Source organism: Prosopis cineraria, unplaced genomic scaffold, assembly GCF_029017545.1.
Source record: "Prosopis cineraria cultivar Desert tree isolate PC_DT_omini unplaced genomic scaffold, ASM2901754v1 PC6, whole genome shotgun sequence".
Classification (NCBI taxonomy): Eukaryota; Viridiplantae; Streptophyta; class Magnoliopsida; order Fabales; family Fabaceae; genus Prosopis; species Prosopis cineraria.
The window spans coordinates 38,911,308-38,929,405 of record NW_026555337.1 but is presented as its reverse complement, the minus strand read 5'-3'; the positions used below and the strand labels follow the sequence as shown (position 1 = coordinate 38,929,405).

General features: G+C 30.4%; 1 protein-coding gene across 1 annotated transcript; it reads left to right on the top strand.

Annotated features, from left to right (window-relative positions):
• The first annotated feature begins 1,499 nt into the window (after nucleotides 1–1,499).
• LOC129314137 (fatty acyl-CoA reductase 2, chloroplastic-like) lies at nucleotides 1,500–5,487 on the top strand. Its single transcript, XM_054957508.1, has 7 exons — nucleotides 1,500–1,582; nucleotides 3,106–3,206; nucleotides 3,319–3,502; nucleotides 3,614–3,775; nucleotides 4,186–4,267; nucleotides 4,580–4,986; nucleotides 5,379–5,487. Exons 1-7 carry the CDS (start codon nucleotides 1,500–1,502, stop codon nucleotides 5,485–5,487), a joined length of 1,128 nt encoding a protein of 375 aa, XP_054813483.1.
• Nucleotides 5,488–18,098: the final 12,611 nt, after the last annotated feature.

The window sequence follows — 18,098 nt, the reverse complement described above, 5'->3', positions numbered from 1 at the left end:
TTCTATGTTGCCATTAGAAGGGACTTAGATTCAAGTATAGTAGAAAGTTGGCTAAACTATGCCACCAACAAGGTCTTCATAGTAAGATTTTAATTCATGAATTTATAGGTCATGAGCCAAATTCTTATTAATTAAATTAATTTTTATAGGCTATTAGTCTTTTTGGTTTTTGGCCTAGACATTTCATCTATATCTTATCTTGATAGAAATATATATGCATTACATGATTAAAGAAATCTAATGTTAGGCTTAGCTAGACTAAACTTGCCTAGTATATATAATTAAGGTGGACCACACAAGTTTATCATATATATATATATATACACACATGGGTGCCTTTCGTGATGTTCAGAAGATATTCAAGATAGATATGAAAGAAATTGTTTACACGTGACATAACTAAATTACTATTGTAATCATTATACCTTTTCATATTAATAATTTATGTAATGTATACATGTTACATCTATAAAATATTAATTACATTGAAAATTGGATATCCTGCAAGGTCGTACTCACAAATATTAATTATTTTTTCCTAAAAAAGTGTTAACTAATAACAGAAGAACGGATTTTCTCCTACTGAGATTAAGCAGGTAGTTTCGATCATTTATCTACTTGTATGTATATATATACACATGCTCATACACATACAAGCCATGAACTCAACCAGCACAGGGAATTCAGAGTTTTGATCATGAGGTCCCTCTTCTCAGCTTCTGCATCTCAAAACTCTTCATCGTATAATAGCCATCCAGTGATTCTTAAATCGTTGTTCCGACATGAATATTGTTCTAGCAAGACTCTTCTTAACTTCCAATTTCAAAGGCACATTCAGAATGGAAGATCCAAGAAGAAGAATCCTGGAGTTATTTGCAGCCAGAATAGCAGCGAAAGCTATGGTGGAAACCTCAGTGCTAGTGTTCGCGAGAAGCCAGGAGAGAGTCTTCTTCAAGGCAACACTAGCAGCACAGCGACGTCGTTCATTAACATGCCTGCAGAAACTTTTGAACGATCTATTGGCATCGTCAACTTTTTCAGAGGCAAGAACTTCCTCATCACTGGTGCAACAGGGTTTGTGGCCAAAGGTAATACTGTTTCACTTTCTTTTCCTTGCGTTCTATTAGTTTAGATAGAAACTAATTAACACCGAGAAGCATTTAAAATGTGCAGTTATTGTGGAGAAGATCTTGAGGATTGTTCCAGAAACCGGAAAGCTTTTTGTGTTGATCAAGGCAAAAGACAAGGAAGCAGCCGTGGAGAGACTCAAAGCTGAAGTGAGTTTTGACGTTTTAAATTTCCTGACATATAACAACACAATCACTTGCAGGTACTCACATATATTTTGTGGTGGTGGATCATTATGAGTGATGAATATGCAGATAATAGAATGTGAACTGTTCAAGATTATCAAACAAGTTCATGGAGAAAGGTACGTGGAGTTCATGATGAGTAAGCTGATCCCAGTAGTTGGAACAGTGTGTTAACCTGATCTGGGGATGGATCCTCACACTGCAACTGATATCGCAAAGCAAGTTCACGTCGTTGTCAACTCTGCAGCCGCTACCTCCTTCGATGAGAGGTTAATTACTACTCATAATAGCTTAGATATACAAATGAACATCACAAGATGCTGATACGATAAAGTACATATAATTAAAACTTCTCTCTTCATATAATTTTTTTCTTTCTTTATTTATTTATTTTTTTCCTTTGAATGGATACACTGAACTGACGGTCGTATATATATCTTTGGCTATACTCAATATAATTCTTTATATCTTTATATTATAATATGTATGATTCATTTCAGAATTTTTTTTTTAATCTACATCTCATCTATCATGTCAGGTGAATATTAAAAAAAGAGTTTATTAATAGGACAGAATCTGAAGATGACATTGTGCATTAAATATGATCTGCACAACCAATCTGTTACTCAACCATGTAGCCACTTTTTTTTTTTTTTGGTATAACCATGTAGTCATTTTTTTTAATAAGTTAAAAGGTCATTTTTGCTCTCAAACTTATCATAGTCTACTGTATTGTTACCCTGAACTTTAAGTTGGATCATTTTTATCCTAAAAGTTTGAAACTTAAGCTCCCCTATCATTGACGGCCATGCTTTGTTAGTCAACTATTTTGTTGACTTTTTTGCCACATGTGATGTCCAATCAGCATTTAATAGGGTCACTTTTGCCATTGAAATAGCTAGTCACCTAGGGTCACTTTTGTCTTGAACTCAATTTTTTATTTTTAAATTTTTTAAAAATAATTTTTTTTATTATAATATTACATATTTTTTCTAAAAACAAATTATATTGTTCAGAAATTTAAAATAAGTAATATAAATTCAAATTTTAAAGTACAAACGTATATTTTAAAGTTCAAATTTATATTTCAAAGTTTAAGTGGGCTTGATTATTCCAAAAATTCTTAATTTAATTTTTCAAACACAAACGTTTATAAAATCAAGGCTTCAATAGGTGGCTCAACAAGTTGGGAATACATGCTAGGCTTATAGAATCCTGATTATCCCAAAAAATGCCTAATTTTTTAAACCTAAACCCTTATAAAGTCCCAGCTTAGCAGCCTAAATTTTCCAAAAATGGGCTACCTGTTTAAGTCTAGATTTTATAAGAGGTTGGCCTCTAAAAAGTAGGTATTTTTGGGATAATTGGCCTTCTAAGTCTGGCATGTTTAAGTCTTGTAAAAGCAGTCTGTGGCTCATGCTGCTTGTTTAGGCTTGTTTTTTGTTTTATTCTTAAAAAATAAAATATTTTAATTTTTAAATTAAATTTAGAATTTAAAATATATTTATACTTTAAAATTTGAATTTATATTACTTATTTTTAATTTTTGAACATTATAATTTATTTTTAGAAAAAGAATATGTAATATTATAATATAAAAAATATTTTTTAAAAATAGAAAAAATAAAAAATTGAGTTCAGGATACTTAACCCTGAGTGACGAGTTCGAGAAAAAAAAAATTTAACACTTAACCATTTTTTCATGAGAAGACTAAGATCAATTCATCGCTTCAACTCTTCTAGCGTATGTGTGTGTTTGTAATAAACTTTCTGCTTTCACATTCACTTTCAGGTACGACGTGGCTTTGAACACAAATACCAAAGGACCTTCTCATCTTCTAAACTTTGCAAAGAAATGCAAGAATCTTCGTCTTTTCCTTCACATATCAACAGGCCTGTATATATATATATATATATTACTAGAACACAATATAACATCTGTTTCATTTTATAATCGTAGAGAAATTTACTTAAAGACTATATATATATATAATGCGATATTCAGCTTATGTTGGTGATGGAGAAAGACACGGGATAATAATGGAGAAGCCACTTTACATCGGACAAGGAAGAGCTAGGGCAATCACAGAACATGATATAGATTTTGAACTAAACTTGGCATCTGAAATGGTGAATTCAGTCAAACAGAATCAAGCCACTCAGAAGATGAAAGAGCTGGGAATTGAGAGGTACATGCGTTGGAGGATAAGTCTCTTTGAAATTAATAGATCTAACTATGAATAAGATTTTCAATTAAGTTTTATTGCTTTTAGAAGTGTACGTAATGCATGCATGAACAGGGCAAAGATGTATGGATGGCCAAACACGTACTCATTCACAAAGGCAATGGGAGAGATGTTAATAAACAACTTCAGAGATGGCGTACCGGTGATCAAACTTCGTCCTTCTGTGGTTGAAAGCTCTTACAGAGAGCCATTTCCTGGTTGGATTCAAGGATACAGGTGCTAGTCTATCATATATGCCTTGCCATTTTCTCATATCAGGGTTTCACCATTTATTATTTATTAAATACAATAATCAAATTTCGTCTTAGTAAAATTTGAAGTTGTCTAATGTATAAGAGAACCTGGTATGATTTCAGCAGAAGACTTTTCCTGCCAAAATTTACGTATATTACTTTTTAAATTTTTAATAAAGTTTGGAACAAAAATACAAGGAATTAAGTTGTCATATATTGATCAAAACATACAGATGACAGATGAATTCACACTCTTTATAACAATAATCAACAAATTAATTTCAAGCCCAACTACAAGCATAAACTGATTAATCACAATAATCATCTTCTAATATTTTCTTCTTCTTTCTGTGATCCATTCCATCACATGTCCACTTTTTCATCATGAAGCAGAGTTCTTGAGCCATTGATATTTAATTATGGGAAGGGTAATCTCCCAGGATTACTTGGAGATCCCCAAGCTGTTGTAGATTTGGTAAGTTCTCCTAAATTCTTTGGCTGTTGATTGTTGAAGCATTTATATACTATTTAAAAACCAAGCTTTGAATTACCAACGGGGCTTGAGTTTAGTAGAAGAGACTAGTCCTTTACAACGTGATGAACCAATGTTAAAATCTTTGCTGATAGAGATACTCACATTTAGTACTCGACAGTAATTCAAATAGGATTGGCTTTAATGGAGAGATAACCATAGGAAACCCAAAAAAAAAAAAAACAAAGAAAGACTAAGCTTGAATTTTATACTTTTTTTATGTTAGGTATTAATTGTCTATGGCATGTGTCGCAGATTCCAGTGGATATGGTTGCCAATGCCACAATGGCTGCAATTGCAAGACATGGAGCTGCTGCAACACCAGAATTAAACGTGTACCATATTGGATCTTCTTCTGAAAACCCTATTTTATTAGGAGACATTTTTTACTATGCTTGTGGCCATTTTAACTCATTTCCGTTGCCAAACTCAAATAATGGAAATAATCCAACTTGCATTAAGAGCATGAACTTCTTCAGCTCCTTGGATGACTTCTCTTCTTACATTTCAATGGAAATGGCAAGGCAAAGTGGATTATTGTTGGATTCTACAAACCTTGAATCTAACCTCCGTAGAATCCTTCAAAACAAGTCCATAAAGAAAGCAGAGATTTTTATTCACATGGCTAATCTCTATCGGCCATATACATTTTATAAAGCAAGGTAAGTATATTCTCATAACTAAGTAACCATGCATGATGGTGTTTTGTGATAGTACATATATAGCTAACTCCACTTAATGAGATACCACTTGATGTCATTTTTGTTGTATTAGTGATTGATTTTTCAAAGATAAATCTCTTTTTGAAATAATTTCTGACTCAACTCCAAACTAGCACACACATTTTAGATGCAACCTCATCTGAAAAGGAAAAAAAAATGTTTGACTTGCTTACCAGTTTCTTTCTAATATAATTAGATTTGATCTGCATAAGCATTTCTTTGAATTACTTTTTTGATTGATTATTTTCCCCATATGTTCATAAACATTTTTGATTCTCAATTTACAAAGGAATACGTATTCAGTATGTAGGGTACTATATATACTTTTGTAGATATGTAACTTGTGGCATTGAGCATGGAGTGTGGTGTTTGGATTTTTGGCTAGGTTTGACAATGGCAATACATAGAGGTTATATGGAGAAATGTCTGGTGAAGAGATGAAGAACTTTGGATTTGATGTGGAAAGCATAAATTGGGAGCAATACATATCCAACATTCACATCCCAGGTGTGAGAAAACACCTTCTCAAGTGTTGAATTCTTGAAGCGGAGGACTCAATGATAGTGATTCAATCAGCAGATATATGATATTAATGAACTACTATTAAGTTTTTAATTATGTGTATTTTGATGTTCTTGTAAGTGAATGCTGGGCTCAAACGGGACAACAAAAGCATAATGTTGGAGTAACAGATATGAGAATATTATGATAGATGTGCGGACATGCATGTAAAGATAAAATTTAAAATAAACATGCACACGAAAAAGTGAAGGTAACACCTATTATGAAAAAAATGGTAGAAAATTGGTTGAGATAGTTTGGGCATGTACAAAAAAATCACGAGAGGCACCAGTGAGAAGAGTGGAACATATAACTTTGAGTCCAATTAAGCAGGGTAGAGGAAGGCCTAAGAGAACACTCTTGAAAATTGTTGAACGCGATCTTTTAATTAATAATATTCCTAAAAGCTTGATAAATGATAGAGCATAATGGCGTCTTGTAATTCATGTAGCCGACCCCACCTAGTGGAATAAAGGCTTCTTGTTGTTGTTGTTGTTGTTGTTTGGATTGAATCCTTGAGGTTATCTACGTTAGATGTATTGGTCCTTCTCCTTCCAAAACATTAAGCTATCATCATAAGAAAAATAAATTTGAATAAAGTGGTGCTTTGTTTTTAGGACCCAAAATAGAGGTAGATAAAGTATGAAGCTAGATGCAATTGAGATATTGTAATGAAAAAAAAAAATATTTCCTCTGCATTGACTGATGCAATTGTGGAGAAAATATGTGAGGGGATTTCGATGATATCCATGCCTTGTTCCATTTCTTAACTATGATTCTATGACTGGAACTATCCCTTTTTTGTTTTTAAACAAACATTGGCAAAAACTTTCCTGTAATAGATGATATATTATACAAACACTCTCTATCAACCAGAAGTTTTTAATTTTTCGCTGAAATTAAACAAATCTTAAGTTGACTCTTGACAATAGAAGAAGATCTGTGTAAGTTACTTTCTTTTTTTTTCCTTTTTAATGGGAGGTCGTCCAATGCTTGTAAACTGAAGCCACGAGCTGACTGACCAATGGCTTCATTATCATTATCATTATCAATATCTTGGTCTAGTTGGTCATATAGGCGCGAATTTGACTCTTATTATCAATATAAAAACTTCGTGCCCATTTGAATTTCAATCAGATATAATAAATTATGAAAATAATTAATTAAGTAGTATATTTTAATCGTAATTAATTATATTATAACACAATCTGTTTGGATACTATTTTTTTTAAGTTGATTTTAACAAAATTAAAAATATTTAAATAATTTAATCAGAATCAATTTTAACTATATAAATTACTATATAATTTAATTTTTAAATATCAAACATCAATTTTTTAAGAATATAAGGTTTGAATTTTATTAAGAAAAGAAAGAGAAGGGAAGAGAGTTTGGTTTTATTTTTATTAAATTATGTGCTTTATTTGTAATTTTTTTGTGGACCTTTCTTTGCAATTTTTCTCAAGCTTTTCCACCGATGCTTGGGTTCTCAACTTCCATGAAAAATTGATTTTTTGCCCAGAAATTGATTACCCAAAATGTTTGGATAATTTTCTGGAGAATCAATTTTTTGGGCCAAAAATCAATTATTTCCTTATCCAAACACACACTTCATTGTTGGTGGAAAATCTGCTAATATTTTCATAAATGTTTGTTTTTAAAATTAGATTCTACCTTAACTAAACTTAATGAGTTCCAAAAATATAACTTACCTAAAAGAATGATCCAAGCGCCCCCAATGAATAAATCTAGTCACATCCTTCAATTTTAGTAGTCTTGCTCATACTTAAAGTTTTAAAATTTGAACTTTTAAATGATAAATTCATTTGTAAAATAAAAGTTGAAATTATCTCTATTTCAGATTTTGCAACTATTAAGTTGGAAATTTATTAAAAATAGAAAAATAAAATAACACTACATCTAAATGATGATCAAGTTTTAATCTGGATGATTCATATTGTGGTACATTGAAATCAATTCCCTTAAAACTTGCCAAATCATAAATGCATATTTTGTTTCCCTGGAGCACAAATCATCACAAACTGTCATGGCTGGAGAGATGTTCATGCATGTCTTCAAAAATAAACTAGGTTTAATCCAATCCAATTGAACCAAAACAACTAAATAAAACCTGTTTAAAATAAGAACTATTTTGATTTCCTACCCATATACAACCAATTAAGTTGGCTTTGTAATATTTCCAAAATTAACCACTTTACACCCACCCTACTATGGAAATTAAGATTAATGTCCTCCACCAACCATTACCATGGTAGAAAGCCTTTATCATAGTTAAAAAAGTTTAACCATATTAGAAAAGGAAAATACTTAATTTGAAAGTCTATTATAGTTAATAAAATTTAATTTATATAATTAAAATCAATCAAATAACCCCTACCATGGTAAAATAAAATTAAACAAAGTTTAAGAAGCTCAACTATAGTAAAAAAAAACAAACAGATTAAACTAATACAATGAGAAACTACTATGTGGTAAAAAATTTTGAAGGCGGGTTTAGTAAGTATGGAATCTTTAAAAAATTGGCATCCCAAAACCATGTAAATTCATTTTAAAATTGACAAGGGAGGCAAGTAACCTTTCAAATCAAAGTATTTAAGACGTAGGAAGCATGGAGGGTTGGATTTCAAATGAATTAAGAAGCGGCCAAGCAAACATCCAGTGTGACAGATTACATAGAGAGGTAATGGTGTAACTAAGGGACAGGTGTACCGTGATAAATACACTCTATATCATGTGTCATGGCTAATAGTATCATGCACCATAGCGCATTGTGTGAAATTTCATAATAGCACTCGAGGTGAACTTCTACTACAGTAGAAATGACTTTTTACATTAATTATTCTAGACTTTTTAAGTTAGAAAAGTGAGAAATGTAGAAATAAGTGTAGTAGTAAGTTGATTTTTCATGTTGGTTATTTAACCAATATGAAAACTACTTTTCACGTCAGTTATTAAATAAAATTGATGTCACACTCTCAAAATATGAAAGTGATTGGCACGTAATATGCACTTAATACTAGTACAAATTATGAATTTTATGAGGGATTTGTTTTATCGTATGCCCAAGCATATCTTTTTTGTTTTTTTAATAAAAAGAAAATAGTAAAGTAAAGCCATTCCATTTCGACAAAATACCCACACCCAAGTTCTATAGCTTTGGGTCTTGAAAAGCAAATGATGTAAAAACTCCAGGCAGTGAGATTTTTATAATATTTGTACTTGACGGTTGGATTTTCTACATCAGTTGCCAAGCTTCACATCTAATGTAGAAAGTGCATTGAATTTTTAAAAAATAAAAAATTAATTACTTTTTACATCAGGTGTCTTTGCACCCAATGTAAAAAGTATAATTTTTACATTGGGTGCTTCACACCCAATGTAGTAAATGCTTTGAATTTAAAAAAAAATAAAAAAATAGTTACTCTATAAAGTGCTTTGAATTTTTAAAAAATAAAAAAACAACTACTTACTACATTGAGTGTGAAGAAAGATATTTTATTAAAAAAAATATTTACTTTCTACGTCAAGTGACAAAATGACCTGATATAAAAAGTGATTTAAAAAAATTAATCACGTCTTTTGTTTTCTTTTCATCACACCTCCTCCGTTATGAGTGCTGCTCATCTTCCTCTTCCCTCTTCCTTCATCAGCGTCGCTTGTCTTCTTCCTCCTTCCTCCTCCTCTTCCTTCTTGTTGTCCTCCCTCCATAACCCAAAATCCATTTTCACTTTTGCTTGTCCTCCCTCCTCTGCCCCTTCCTCTCCCTCGGTACAAGGAATTAAGTTTTAATATATTGATCAAAACATATAACAGTTGGATTCACTCTTTATAACAATAATCAACAAATTAATTTCAAGTCTAACGACAAGCATAAACTATTTAATCACAATAATCATCTTCTAATATCTTATTTTCTGTGCTCTTTCCCATTGCATACTTTTTTTGTTGATTTTTCAAGCAATAACAAAAAGTCACAAACTCACAAATTAATTGACTTACAATTCACAACTCATTTTCATAAAATCTCAATTGATGTTACATATAATTCTAAATGTATTTTATAGGTAGAAAAAAAATCACAAATGATTAGCTTGTAATTCACAACTAATATCATAGATTTTCAACTAACATTACCAGTAATCCTAAATATATTTTCTTAATTTTCTAAGTGGTTTACATCACACCCCGGAACTAAAGGTATGATTAATACGGAATATGAGACAAACTCATATTTTATAAGCCTTATTTAAGAGTAAGCTAAAATATCGATAACTAATTTATATATATATATATATATAATTATAAGGTAAACAAAATTTTAAATATTTTGTAAAAATTTTTGATAGACTCTCCCTATAATTCGGACCTCCCAACATTTTTACAATAACAAAACCTGTCAACCAATTCAGCAAAGGAGCTTGGCTCCACACTAGTATATTATATATCAGTAAAATAAAACTAAGATTTAACTATGATATACGTGGATCACTAAATTACAACCTAATAATATAATATAATTTTTACCCATGAGATTATCAAAAAGTGCTTCCACTGTCCAAAAAGCTATGGGGCCCCTTAATGATTGGTAGAAGGTGCAAGGTCAACTATAATATCTGATACCAAAGAAATTTTTAGTAAGTAGCATTCTAATCAGAATTATAATTAAACTAATTTAAAAAACTAATAAATTTAGTCTAAAACATATACTTGAATTAAAATAAAAACCAATTCTTTTCAATAATGCAATTGTAAAATTAAACAATGCTAATAGAACAATATAAATTTATCAAGATTTTTACTGTTCATATAATATAATAATTTCAAAAAATGACACAATTTGGTAAAATGCTTTTAGAGAATTTATAAAAATAATAAATTTTAATTTTAAATTGAGGAGGGCTTTATCAGAACAAATAACAAGCGTGGATACACAGTCTACAAGGATAAATAACCAATCAAACGTGGAGACATAGTCTAAAAAGACAAATAACTAGTCAAGCACGGCAGAAAGTCACGAAACAAGTGCGACAGAAGCTATGAATCAAGTGCAGGCATGAAGATCACGAAAACAAGTGTGAATACGATGCTCACGAATAATCATTCCTCTATTCCACGTGCGTTAGCCATCGCACGGGGCTAGCATCTCTTATAAACACTCTGCTAACTAGGTGCATCATGGCACGACAATGGCTAACAGTACTGTCATTAGCATCTAGCGTTTTGAATTCAATCTTCCTTAATAAAATCAAGTTTGTATGGAGCAAGAAAAACAATTTCAAAAATTTTACTTTCAATCACTATTCAACTGTTATTTTTCATTGTTCAAATTATTATCATTTCCTCCATACAACAATCATTGCATAAAAATCTTTATATCTACATAGAATTATTAAATTATTTTTGAGAAATAATATCGTTTATCATACATCTGTTTCAAATGTTGCTTGTCAATGATATAAATTATCAAAAAAATCAACATACTTGCCTCAATAAAACAAATGTTAGAAAAATAAGATTAATAAGAATATTTGTATAATTTATAAAAGAATAATAGTAAAATTTAAATAAAGAAATTTTATAAACACTTTTTTAAAAATTGATTCGAAACGCTACAACTGAGAGTTTCACAAGAATTCTAAAGTCTGCTTCTCCTAACTTTTCAATTTAACTATAATTAGAGCCGTCAATTAGGGCCGAGCCCGTAGGGCCGGCCCTTTTAGGCCCGAAAAAAATGAGGGCCGGACTTCCATTTTATCTTTAAAAATGTAAATCGGGCCTAAAAGGGCTGGCCCTTTTAGGCCCGAAAATAAAAAGGCCGGCCCTTTAGGGCCAGGGCCGGCCCTTTTAGGCCCGTTTATATATTTTTTTTTTAAATTATAATATAAAAAAATAAAAGATTAAATACATAATTCAAAGAAATGAACATATTAAATGCATTCATTCATCCCTTATTTATTTATTATGATAATATTAGCTAAGTTTAATTTTTATTGGTATTCACTTTGATGTTGCTATTTGATATTAGACCTAAATATTTTAGTTTTCTTTATTGTTGTGGTGTAAATTAATTTAAATTTATTTTCTTAAACTTAATTTTATGAATAATAACTTTTTTTATAATTATAAATATATATTTTATAATTTTTAATTGAAAAAATAATTTTAAAAAAATAGGGCCGAGGCCCTGAGGGCCGGCCCTTTAGCCCTGAGGGCTAGGGCCGGGCCTTAAAAAATGGAACCCTAACATGTAATCGGGCTTATTAGGGCCAGCCCGTTTAGGCCCTGACCCTTCAAGGGCCGGCCCTTTAGGGCCGGGCTGGCCCTAATTAACAGCTCTAACTATAATGATGCTCTTAATTTCCTGACAAAATCACAATTCTAAAATTATTTATCCAATAATTTTTCAAGCACTTAATGGGCATTTAAGTTCAATACAAATAATATTAAAAATAATATTCTAACCAATTATGTTTTAAATATACTTGAGTTAAACTTTTGATAACTCTCAATTCATCCTCATATCTTCTTGTAACTTATTCTCAACCATGAGTTATAATAACTCATATCAACCATTCTCATGCTTCCTTTAAATTTAATAATTTGCCATACAAGCACTCTATGTATTCGTTTCTTTTATTTTGGTATTTTAAAATTCCAAAACTTACATATACTCTCTCGAGTAATATTTTTAATTCTTCTAAACTCCACTATAAAAATTTAATAATCTCATTTTCACAAACAAGCCTTTTAAGTATATTTATAAGCACTATGAGAACATTCAACATTAACCAAATCATGAATCAATCATTTAAGAAAATTCAATAATTTTTAACATTTAATTTCTTTATCTAATTCAATATTAATAAAATAACATCCAATATTATTTAAAATAGATCCTGAATTTCTCATTCAAGCATTTCTACAAACACTTTGATGATATCCAAATTCAACTCACAATATTCATCCAACTATTTAATCAACTTTCAACACTACTTCAATCATCAACATTCAGCCCATCACCAGTTTAAAATATTGCACATCATCAATTAAAATACAATTCAAATTCCTTAAATTATGATGACAACAATAAGGAATAGGAATATCATAATTCAGCTAGAGAAAGGGGAGGACGATTCGGTGCTGTTATAGAACTTGAAGAGGAAGGGAAAAATAACAGCTCACCTCAACGAAACTTAGTGGCAACAAAAAAAATTGAATCAGCTCGTGGTCTGCGTCAAAGAAGGAGAAGAGAAAAGCTGCGGTCTTCTACATGAACAGGAAGAAGAAAACCAGAGATTTTAACCAGCCAACGAAAAGAATCAAGATACCCTACGCAATACACAAAATTTTCAGCAGCTGAAGAGAAAGGAAAGAGAAAGATCGAACACACGTACACGCACCTCTTCAACCACGAAACAAAGCAGCAACGGGAAGAGATACAGCTACTCAACACATCATAAACGAGCAAACAGTAGAGGGAAAGGAACGAATGAATTTCCGGCAGTGGGAAGACAAGCACACACCAGCCAGATTGAAGCTAATGCAACGGAGAAGAAGAAGAAAACACAGAACCTCGACCTCTCTCTCTCACTCACTCTGTTCTGCGTTTACACCGACAATGAAAAAGGAAGTATATGAAATAATAAGCTGATTGGAAAAATGACAAAACAAAACCCAAAACTTGTTGAGAAATTACGGAATAAAACCCCACCAGACTTTTTCTGATATATTATTGCTAATACAATATTTTTATAAACAAGAAACAAGAACACTTTAGTAATTTTTCATATAAAATAAAATAAAATTAATCTTTAACTCAAGTGAGTTTCAAACTCTAAATATATATATATATATAGTCGCATAAGTGGTATAAATTTACCAACCCACTACTCCTTATTTGTTATAATTAAAATAATTAAAAAAATCTCAATAAAAAAAGAAAATTATTTAATTTAAATATATTTTTTTATCATTATAATTTACTTGTATATTGATATGAAAAAATTTTCAACTGACATTACAAGTAATTTCATCTGTATTTTATTAATTTTTTAACTAACTATTTGTATTTTTTAATTGCAAGGACCCTGATTTTTTATTCAAATTTTAATAATTCAAAATTTATAATTATCGTTAATATTTTTATGGAGTCTTTAATTGTTATTTTTTCAATTAACAATGCTAGAAACTAGCAAAGAAAAGGATACTCAATTTTATCATAGGTTTTATTTATAAGTTATTTATATTATGCATGTTTTACTATAATCAAAAAGAAATTTAAATTTTATTAAATCTGTCTAAAAATTTAACAAACTTTTAACTTTACTCCTGATAATATATACTTTAAAAGTAGCAAGCCATTCTCCTTTCTCCATCTGTTTTCTTTTCTCTTTTAAAAACAATAAAGGGGGGTAATTACAAGTGAGACCCAAAGGCTCTTAATAGGAGTAGAAATAGGCTAGATTGAGTTAGGCTTTAACTAAATAAGTATAAACCTCTATAGTAAGTCAGAGGTTAGAGTTTGACTTAAAGCCTATATAAGGTTTTTTTATAACTCAGGCCTAAACTTGCCTAAAGCCTAACCTGATTTGAAAACATATTTAAAAGTCTATTTAAAAGTAAGTCTCTTTTAATTTTAGATGTCTTAAATATATTTTAGAACTATTAGTATGAATATATAACATGATTTATCAATTATAATATATAATAATTAAAAGGACTTACTAATTATAATATAATATAATAATAAAGTAATAATATTAAAATTAATATATAAGTTCAATTTGATTGAAAATATAATTAAAAATAAAAATAAATTGGTTAAAAATCAAATTGTGAAATTAATATTTGTGATATATTATATAATATATGTTTGTGTAAATAAATCAGTCTATTGAATTTGTAAATTAAGCCTCGAAAAACTATGCCTAATTTATGTAATTAAATAGACTTAATAAAAATTTAAACTTAGCATAAGTCTATTTAATAAATAGACAAAATTAAATCTGAAACAGGTTATGGTGCAGGCTCTTGACAGAGGTTCGGCTTACAAAACGAGGGCTAGAGGAACCCTCACTCACAATCTATTCTAGCTGCCAAAAATTTATCTTCTAGCGATATGACGGCGATCACAAGAACACGCAGCAACAATCTAAACTTAGATCTCATCTGCCCAAAATTGACACAACCCATTCTTTGGAGGGAAGATGACACTCATCAACCTCATACTGTAGATGATAAACGAATTTACTGTTGAGATACAGTATTTTTTTCAACAGTGATTACATTAAATGCTTCCCAAAATCGGCACAACCTATTCTTTGAAGGGAAGATGACACTCTTCAACCTTATACATATATCCGCAAATGATAAATGGGTTTACGGTTGAGCTACGGTTGTTTCAACAGTGATTACATTAAATGCTTCCCAATTTTGTGTTGATTACAAGTTAAAAGAATTTCAAAAATAAACTAAAAAAAAAATTATGTGGCCATGGAGTTGCTAGCATCTTACATTTTGCAATTCCTCTTCTTCGTCCCTCTGTAATTTGCGTCAAATGGGTTTAACTTTTTATAATTTAACTTTTTTAAAATCCAAATTGGATTTTTTAAAATCTATCCCTTTTATTTTCAAATTTTAAGGTATCATTATGTTAATATATTTTTTATCTATTGTATTATAAAATTAGTTATCAATTTTTATTTTAATTTAGAGAGACAGATATTAATGGTTTGAGATTACAAATAAAATCAAACCCATGATCTCTCAGAGTTTTCACTTTTCACTGAATCACAACACATTTGACAACCATTAATTTTTGAATGATTTATAAAATCATACGGTCTATAGGATAATAACTTGTAAAATAAAATATGTTGTTTAAGTTTTTATGTGCACATGTAATAAGTTATCAAATATTTTTTTGAATGTTCTTATATATCAAGAATTTAAGAGCAAAGATTGTCTTTGAGGGCCAAAGGTAGATGTAATAACTTAAAGTTTTAAGTAAAGTTAAAAATCTATAATAATGTATATTAATATACTTTTATTAATTTTAGAGCAAATTTATCAAGAGGGAGAGCTAGTCTAGTGAAAATTAAGTCCACACCTTACCAATCAGGTCCCAAGTTTGATTCCTAGAGGTTCAAAATAAGAATTTTCAGTTTTATATGCTAATTATTTGAGCTTATGAAATTACTAATATACCCTCATGCCATCAGATTTTTTTTTCCTCTCTTCTTACTTGGTCAGATGCATTCCACACTAGAAAGAGTGAGAAGCTTTTGATCCTTCATCTTGCGATTCCCAACTCCACCTTTCTCTCTGCCATCCTACCCTTATCGCCAACGATCGTGAGCGCTTGTCGTTGCCTTGCAAAGGTCGAATCCTTCACTATCCTCCCCGCCTTTGTCTCATCTTCTCTATTCATTATTCTGCCTCATTCACTCACGGTTGTGTCATTGCTGGTGTGTGGGAGCTGACGTGTGAGAGTTGAATCATCAAGGCTGAGGTATTACTCACGAGTCTTTCTGCTTCTTGGTCATGTTGTGCTTGTTTTGTTCTTTTTTTTTTCTGTGCTTTGTGCCCAGATTTCTTTTCCTTATTTAGCCATAAGCTTCAGTTCCTCCTTCCCTTTTCTCTATCGTTCTTGCTTTAAAGTATGGAAGCTTCAAGTCCTCTTTCTTCTTGTGTTGTGTATGTGGGAGTTTATGTTTTATGATTGAAGTATTGATTTGTTTCCTTTTTTGCTGCTATGACTGTTTTAGTGGGAATAAGAAATTGATTCAAGTTGAAACTTTAATAGTAGAGCAAGATGGAAATTGGTCTATTTGATTTTCTGTGAGTTGAATCCATTTTTCTTCCCTTTTGACTGTGCACATATTGTTGAGCTTGCTTTGTAAATGAGATTTTGATGTCCCCATTTGTTGTAGCTGCTGTACGGGTAGAAGGAAGAATGGGAAACATTAATTTAGCAATCTTTTAGTATTTAGAGAATTAGATAACTCTTATGATTCAAACATATAGCCATGATAAGAGAAAAAGGGTTTAGATGACAATTTTTATTTAAAATTTATGTTGGAAGTTGTTGGAATGGATTTGAAGAAAAGATTGGATTGGAATTATGGATTAAAAAAAAACTATGCTTGCAAGGTGCTCGATTAAATTTCTATTAGAAGAAATTGGCATATGATGATTAGATACATGTGACAATTTAATTATTGTTAGTTAGAAAATTTCTGGAAGACAATTCTCTTAGATAGAAGTTGGAATTTTGATTAGTTCAAATAACGATTTAGGACAACCCTTGAAATTGGACTTGAAGAAGAAAAAGGACATGGTCTTGTGGATTAGACACTATAAAATAAAGGATGTTGGATAAATGTTTAAAAAGGAACATTTTGGATTTTAAGTGGCAATTATATATGATAGGTATGTCACCAGTGATTAAATAATACTAGAAATCATTTATGCTTTGTAATGGAAGTTAAAGTTAAAATTTGCATTTTGTTTTCTTGTTTTTGTTTGGAGAGATAATTGAATTAGTAATTTAAGAACCAAACCGCTATTTATATATTTTCCTTGGGATGTTTGATGCAATGTTGAGAAAGATAAAAGTAAAGGTTTTTCTTTCATTTATTTCTCTGAATTATTTTGGATTGGAGATTTTAGATGGTAAAGCATGTTTGAGGGAATAACAATGATATTATTTGAATGTTAGGAATTTAAGGACAAAGCATTGTCATTAGGAGACTAGATTGGAAGTAAGTTATAAACTTGGGAACTATACAGGTAAGTGAATAGCATCCCATTTAATTAATTATTAATAATCTTTTATTAAAATATTTTATTTTTATGAATTATGTCAAATTTTAGAAATTTTGGAACAATGATGAAGGACAGTTACATTATGATATGTGCATTTATTTTTCTTAAGAAATATATTTGTAATATTGATAAAGGTACCTTTGTTTATTGAATCTTAAAATTTCTTACTTACACAATTAATGCAAGTTTGTACATTCGTTGTGATGTATCAATTTGGCAAGTTTTATATATTTGAAACAATTCATGTGAGTTTGATATTTGGAATGAAAATTTTATTTCAAAAATAATTATTCCTCTCAGCATGTTTGAAACGAGATTTTTAAGAGGACTCTATACAGAACACTGCTGCTAATGGCAGTTCCGTTAGTCCGTGATGTGCTGTGGTTAATAACTAGTTAGTTTGTTTCGTGAGCTTTGTCCTCATGTTTGTTATTCGTGGGCTTTGTACCTGTGTTTGGTTTTCGCGACTTTGAGCCGCGTTTGGTTACTTACCCTCATAGATTGTGTGTCCACGTTTATTTCATAGCTCAAGCTGCATTTGGTTACTTACCTTCATGAATTGTGTGTCCATGTTTGTTTTCGTGGCATAAGCTGCATTTGGTTATTTTACCCTTGTGGACTATGTGTCCACATTTGTTACTTGT

Excerpts from the sequence above, each read along its gene's own strand:
- LOC129314137 (XM_054957508.1), top strand. The coding sequence starts at position 1,500 with ATGGATCCTCACACTGCAACTGATATCGCAAAGCAAGTTCACGTCGTT. Across the intron at positions 3,207-3,318 it reads TTTCCTTCACATATCAACAG|CTTATGTTGGTGATGGAGAA; the intron begins GCCTGTATATAT and ends TGCGATATTCAG. Across the intron at positions 4,987-5,378 it reads TATACATTTTATAAAGCAAG|ATATGTAACTTGTGGCATTG; the intron begins GTAAGTATATTC and ends ATACTTTTGTAG.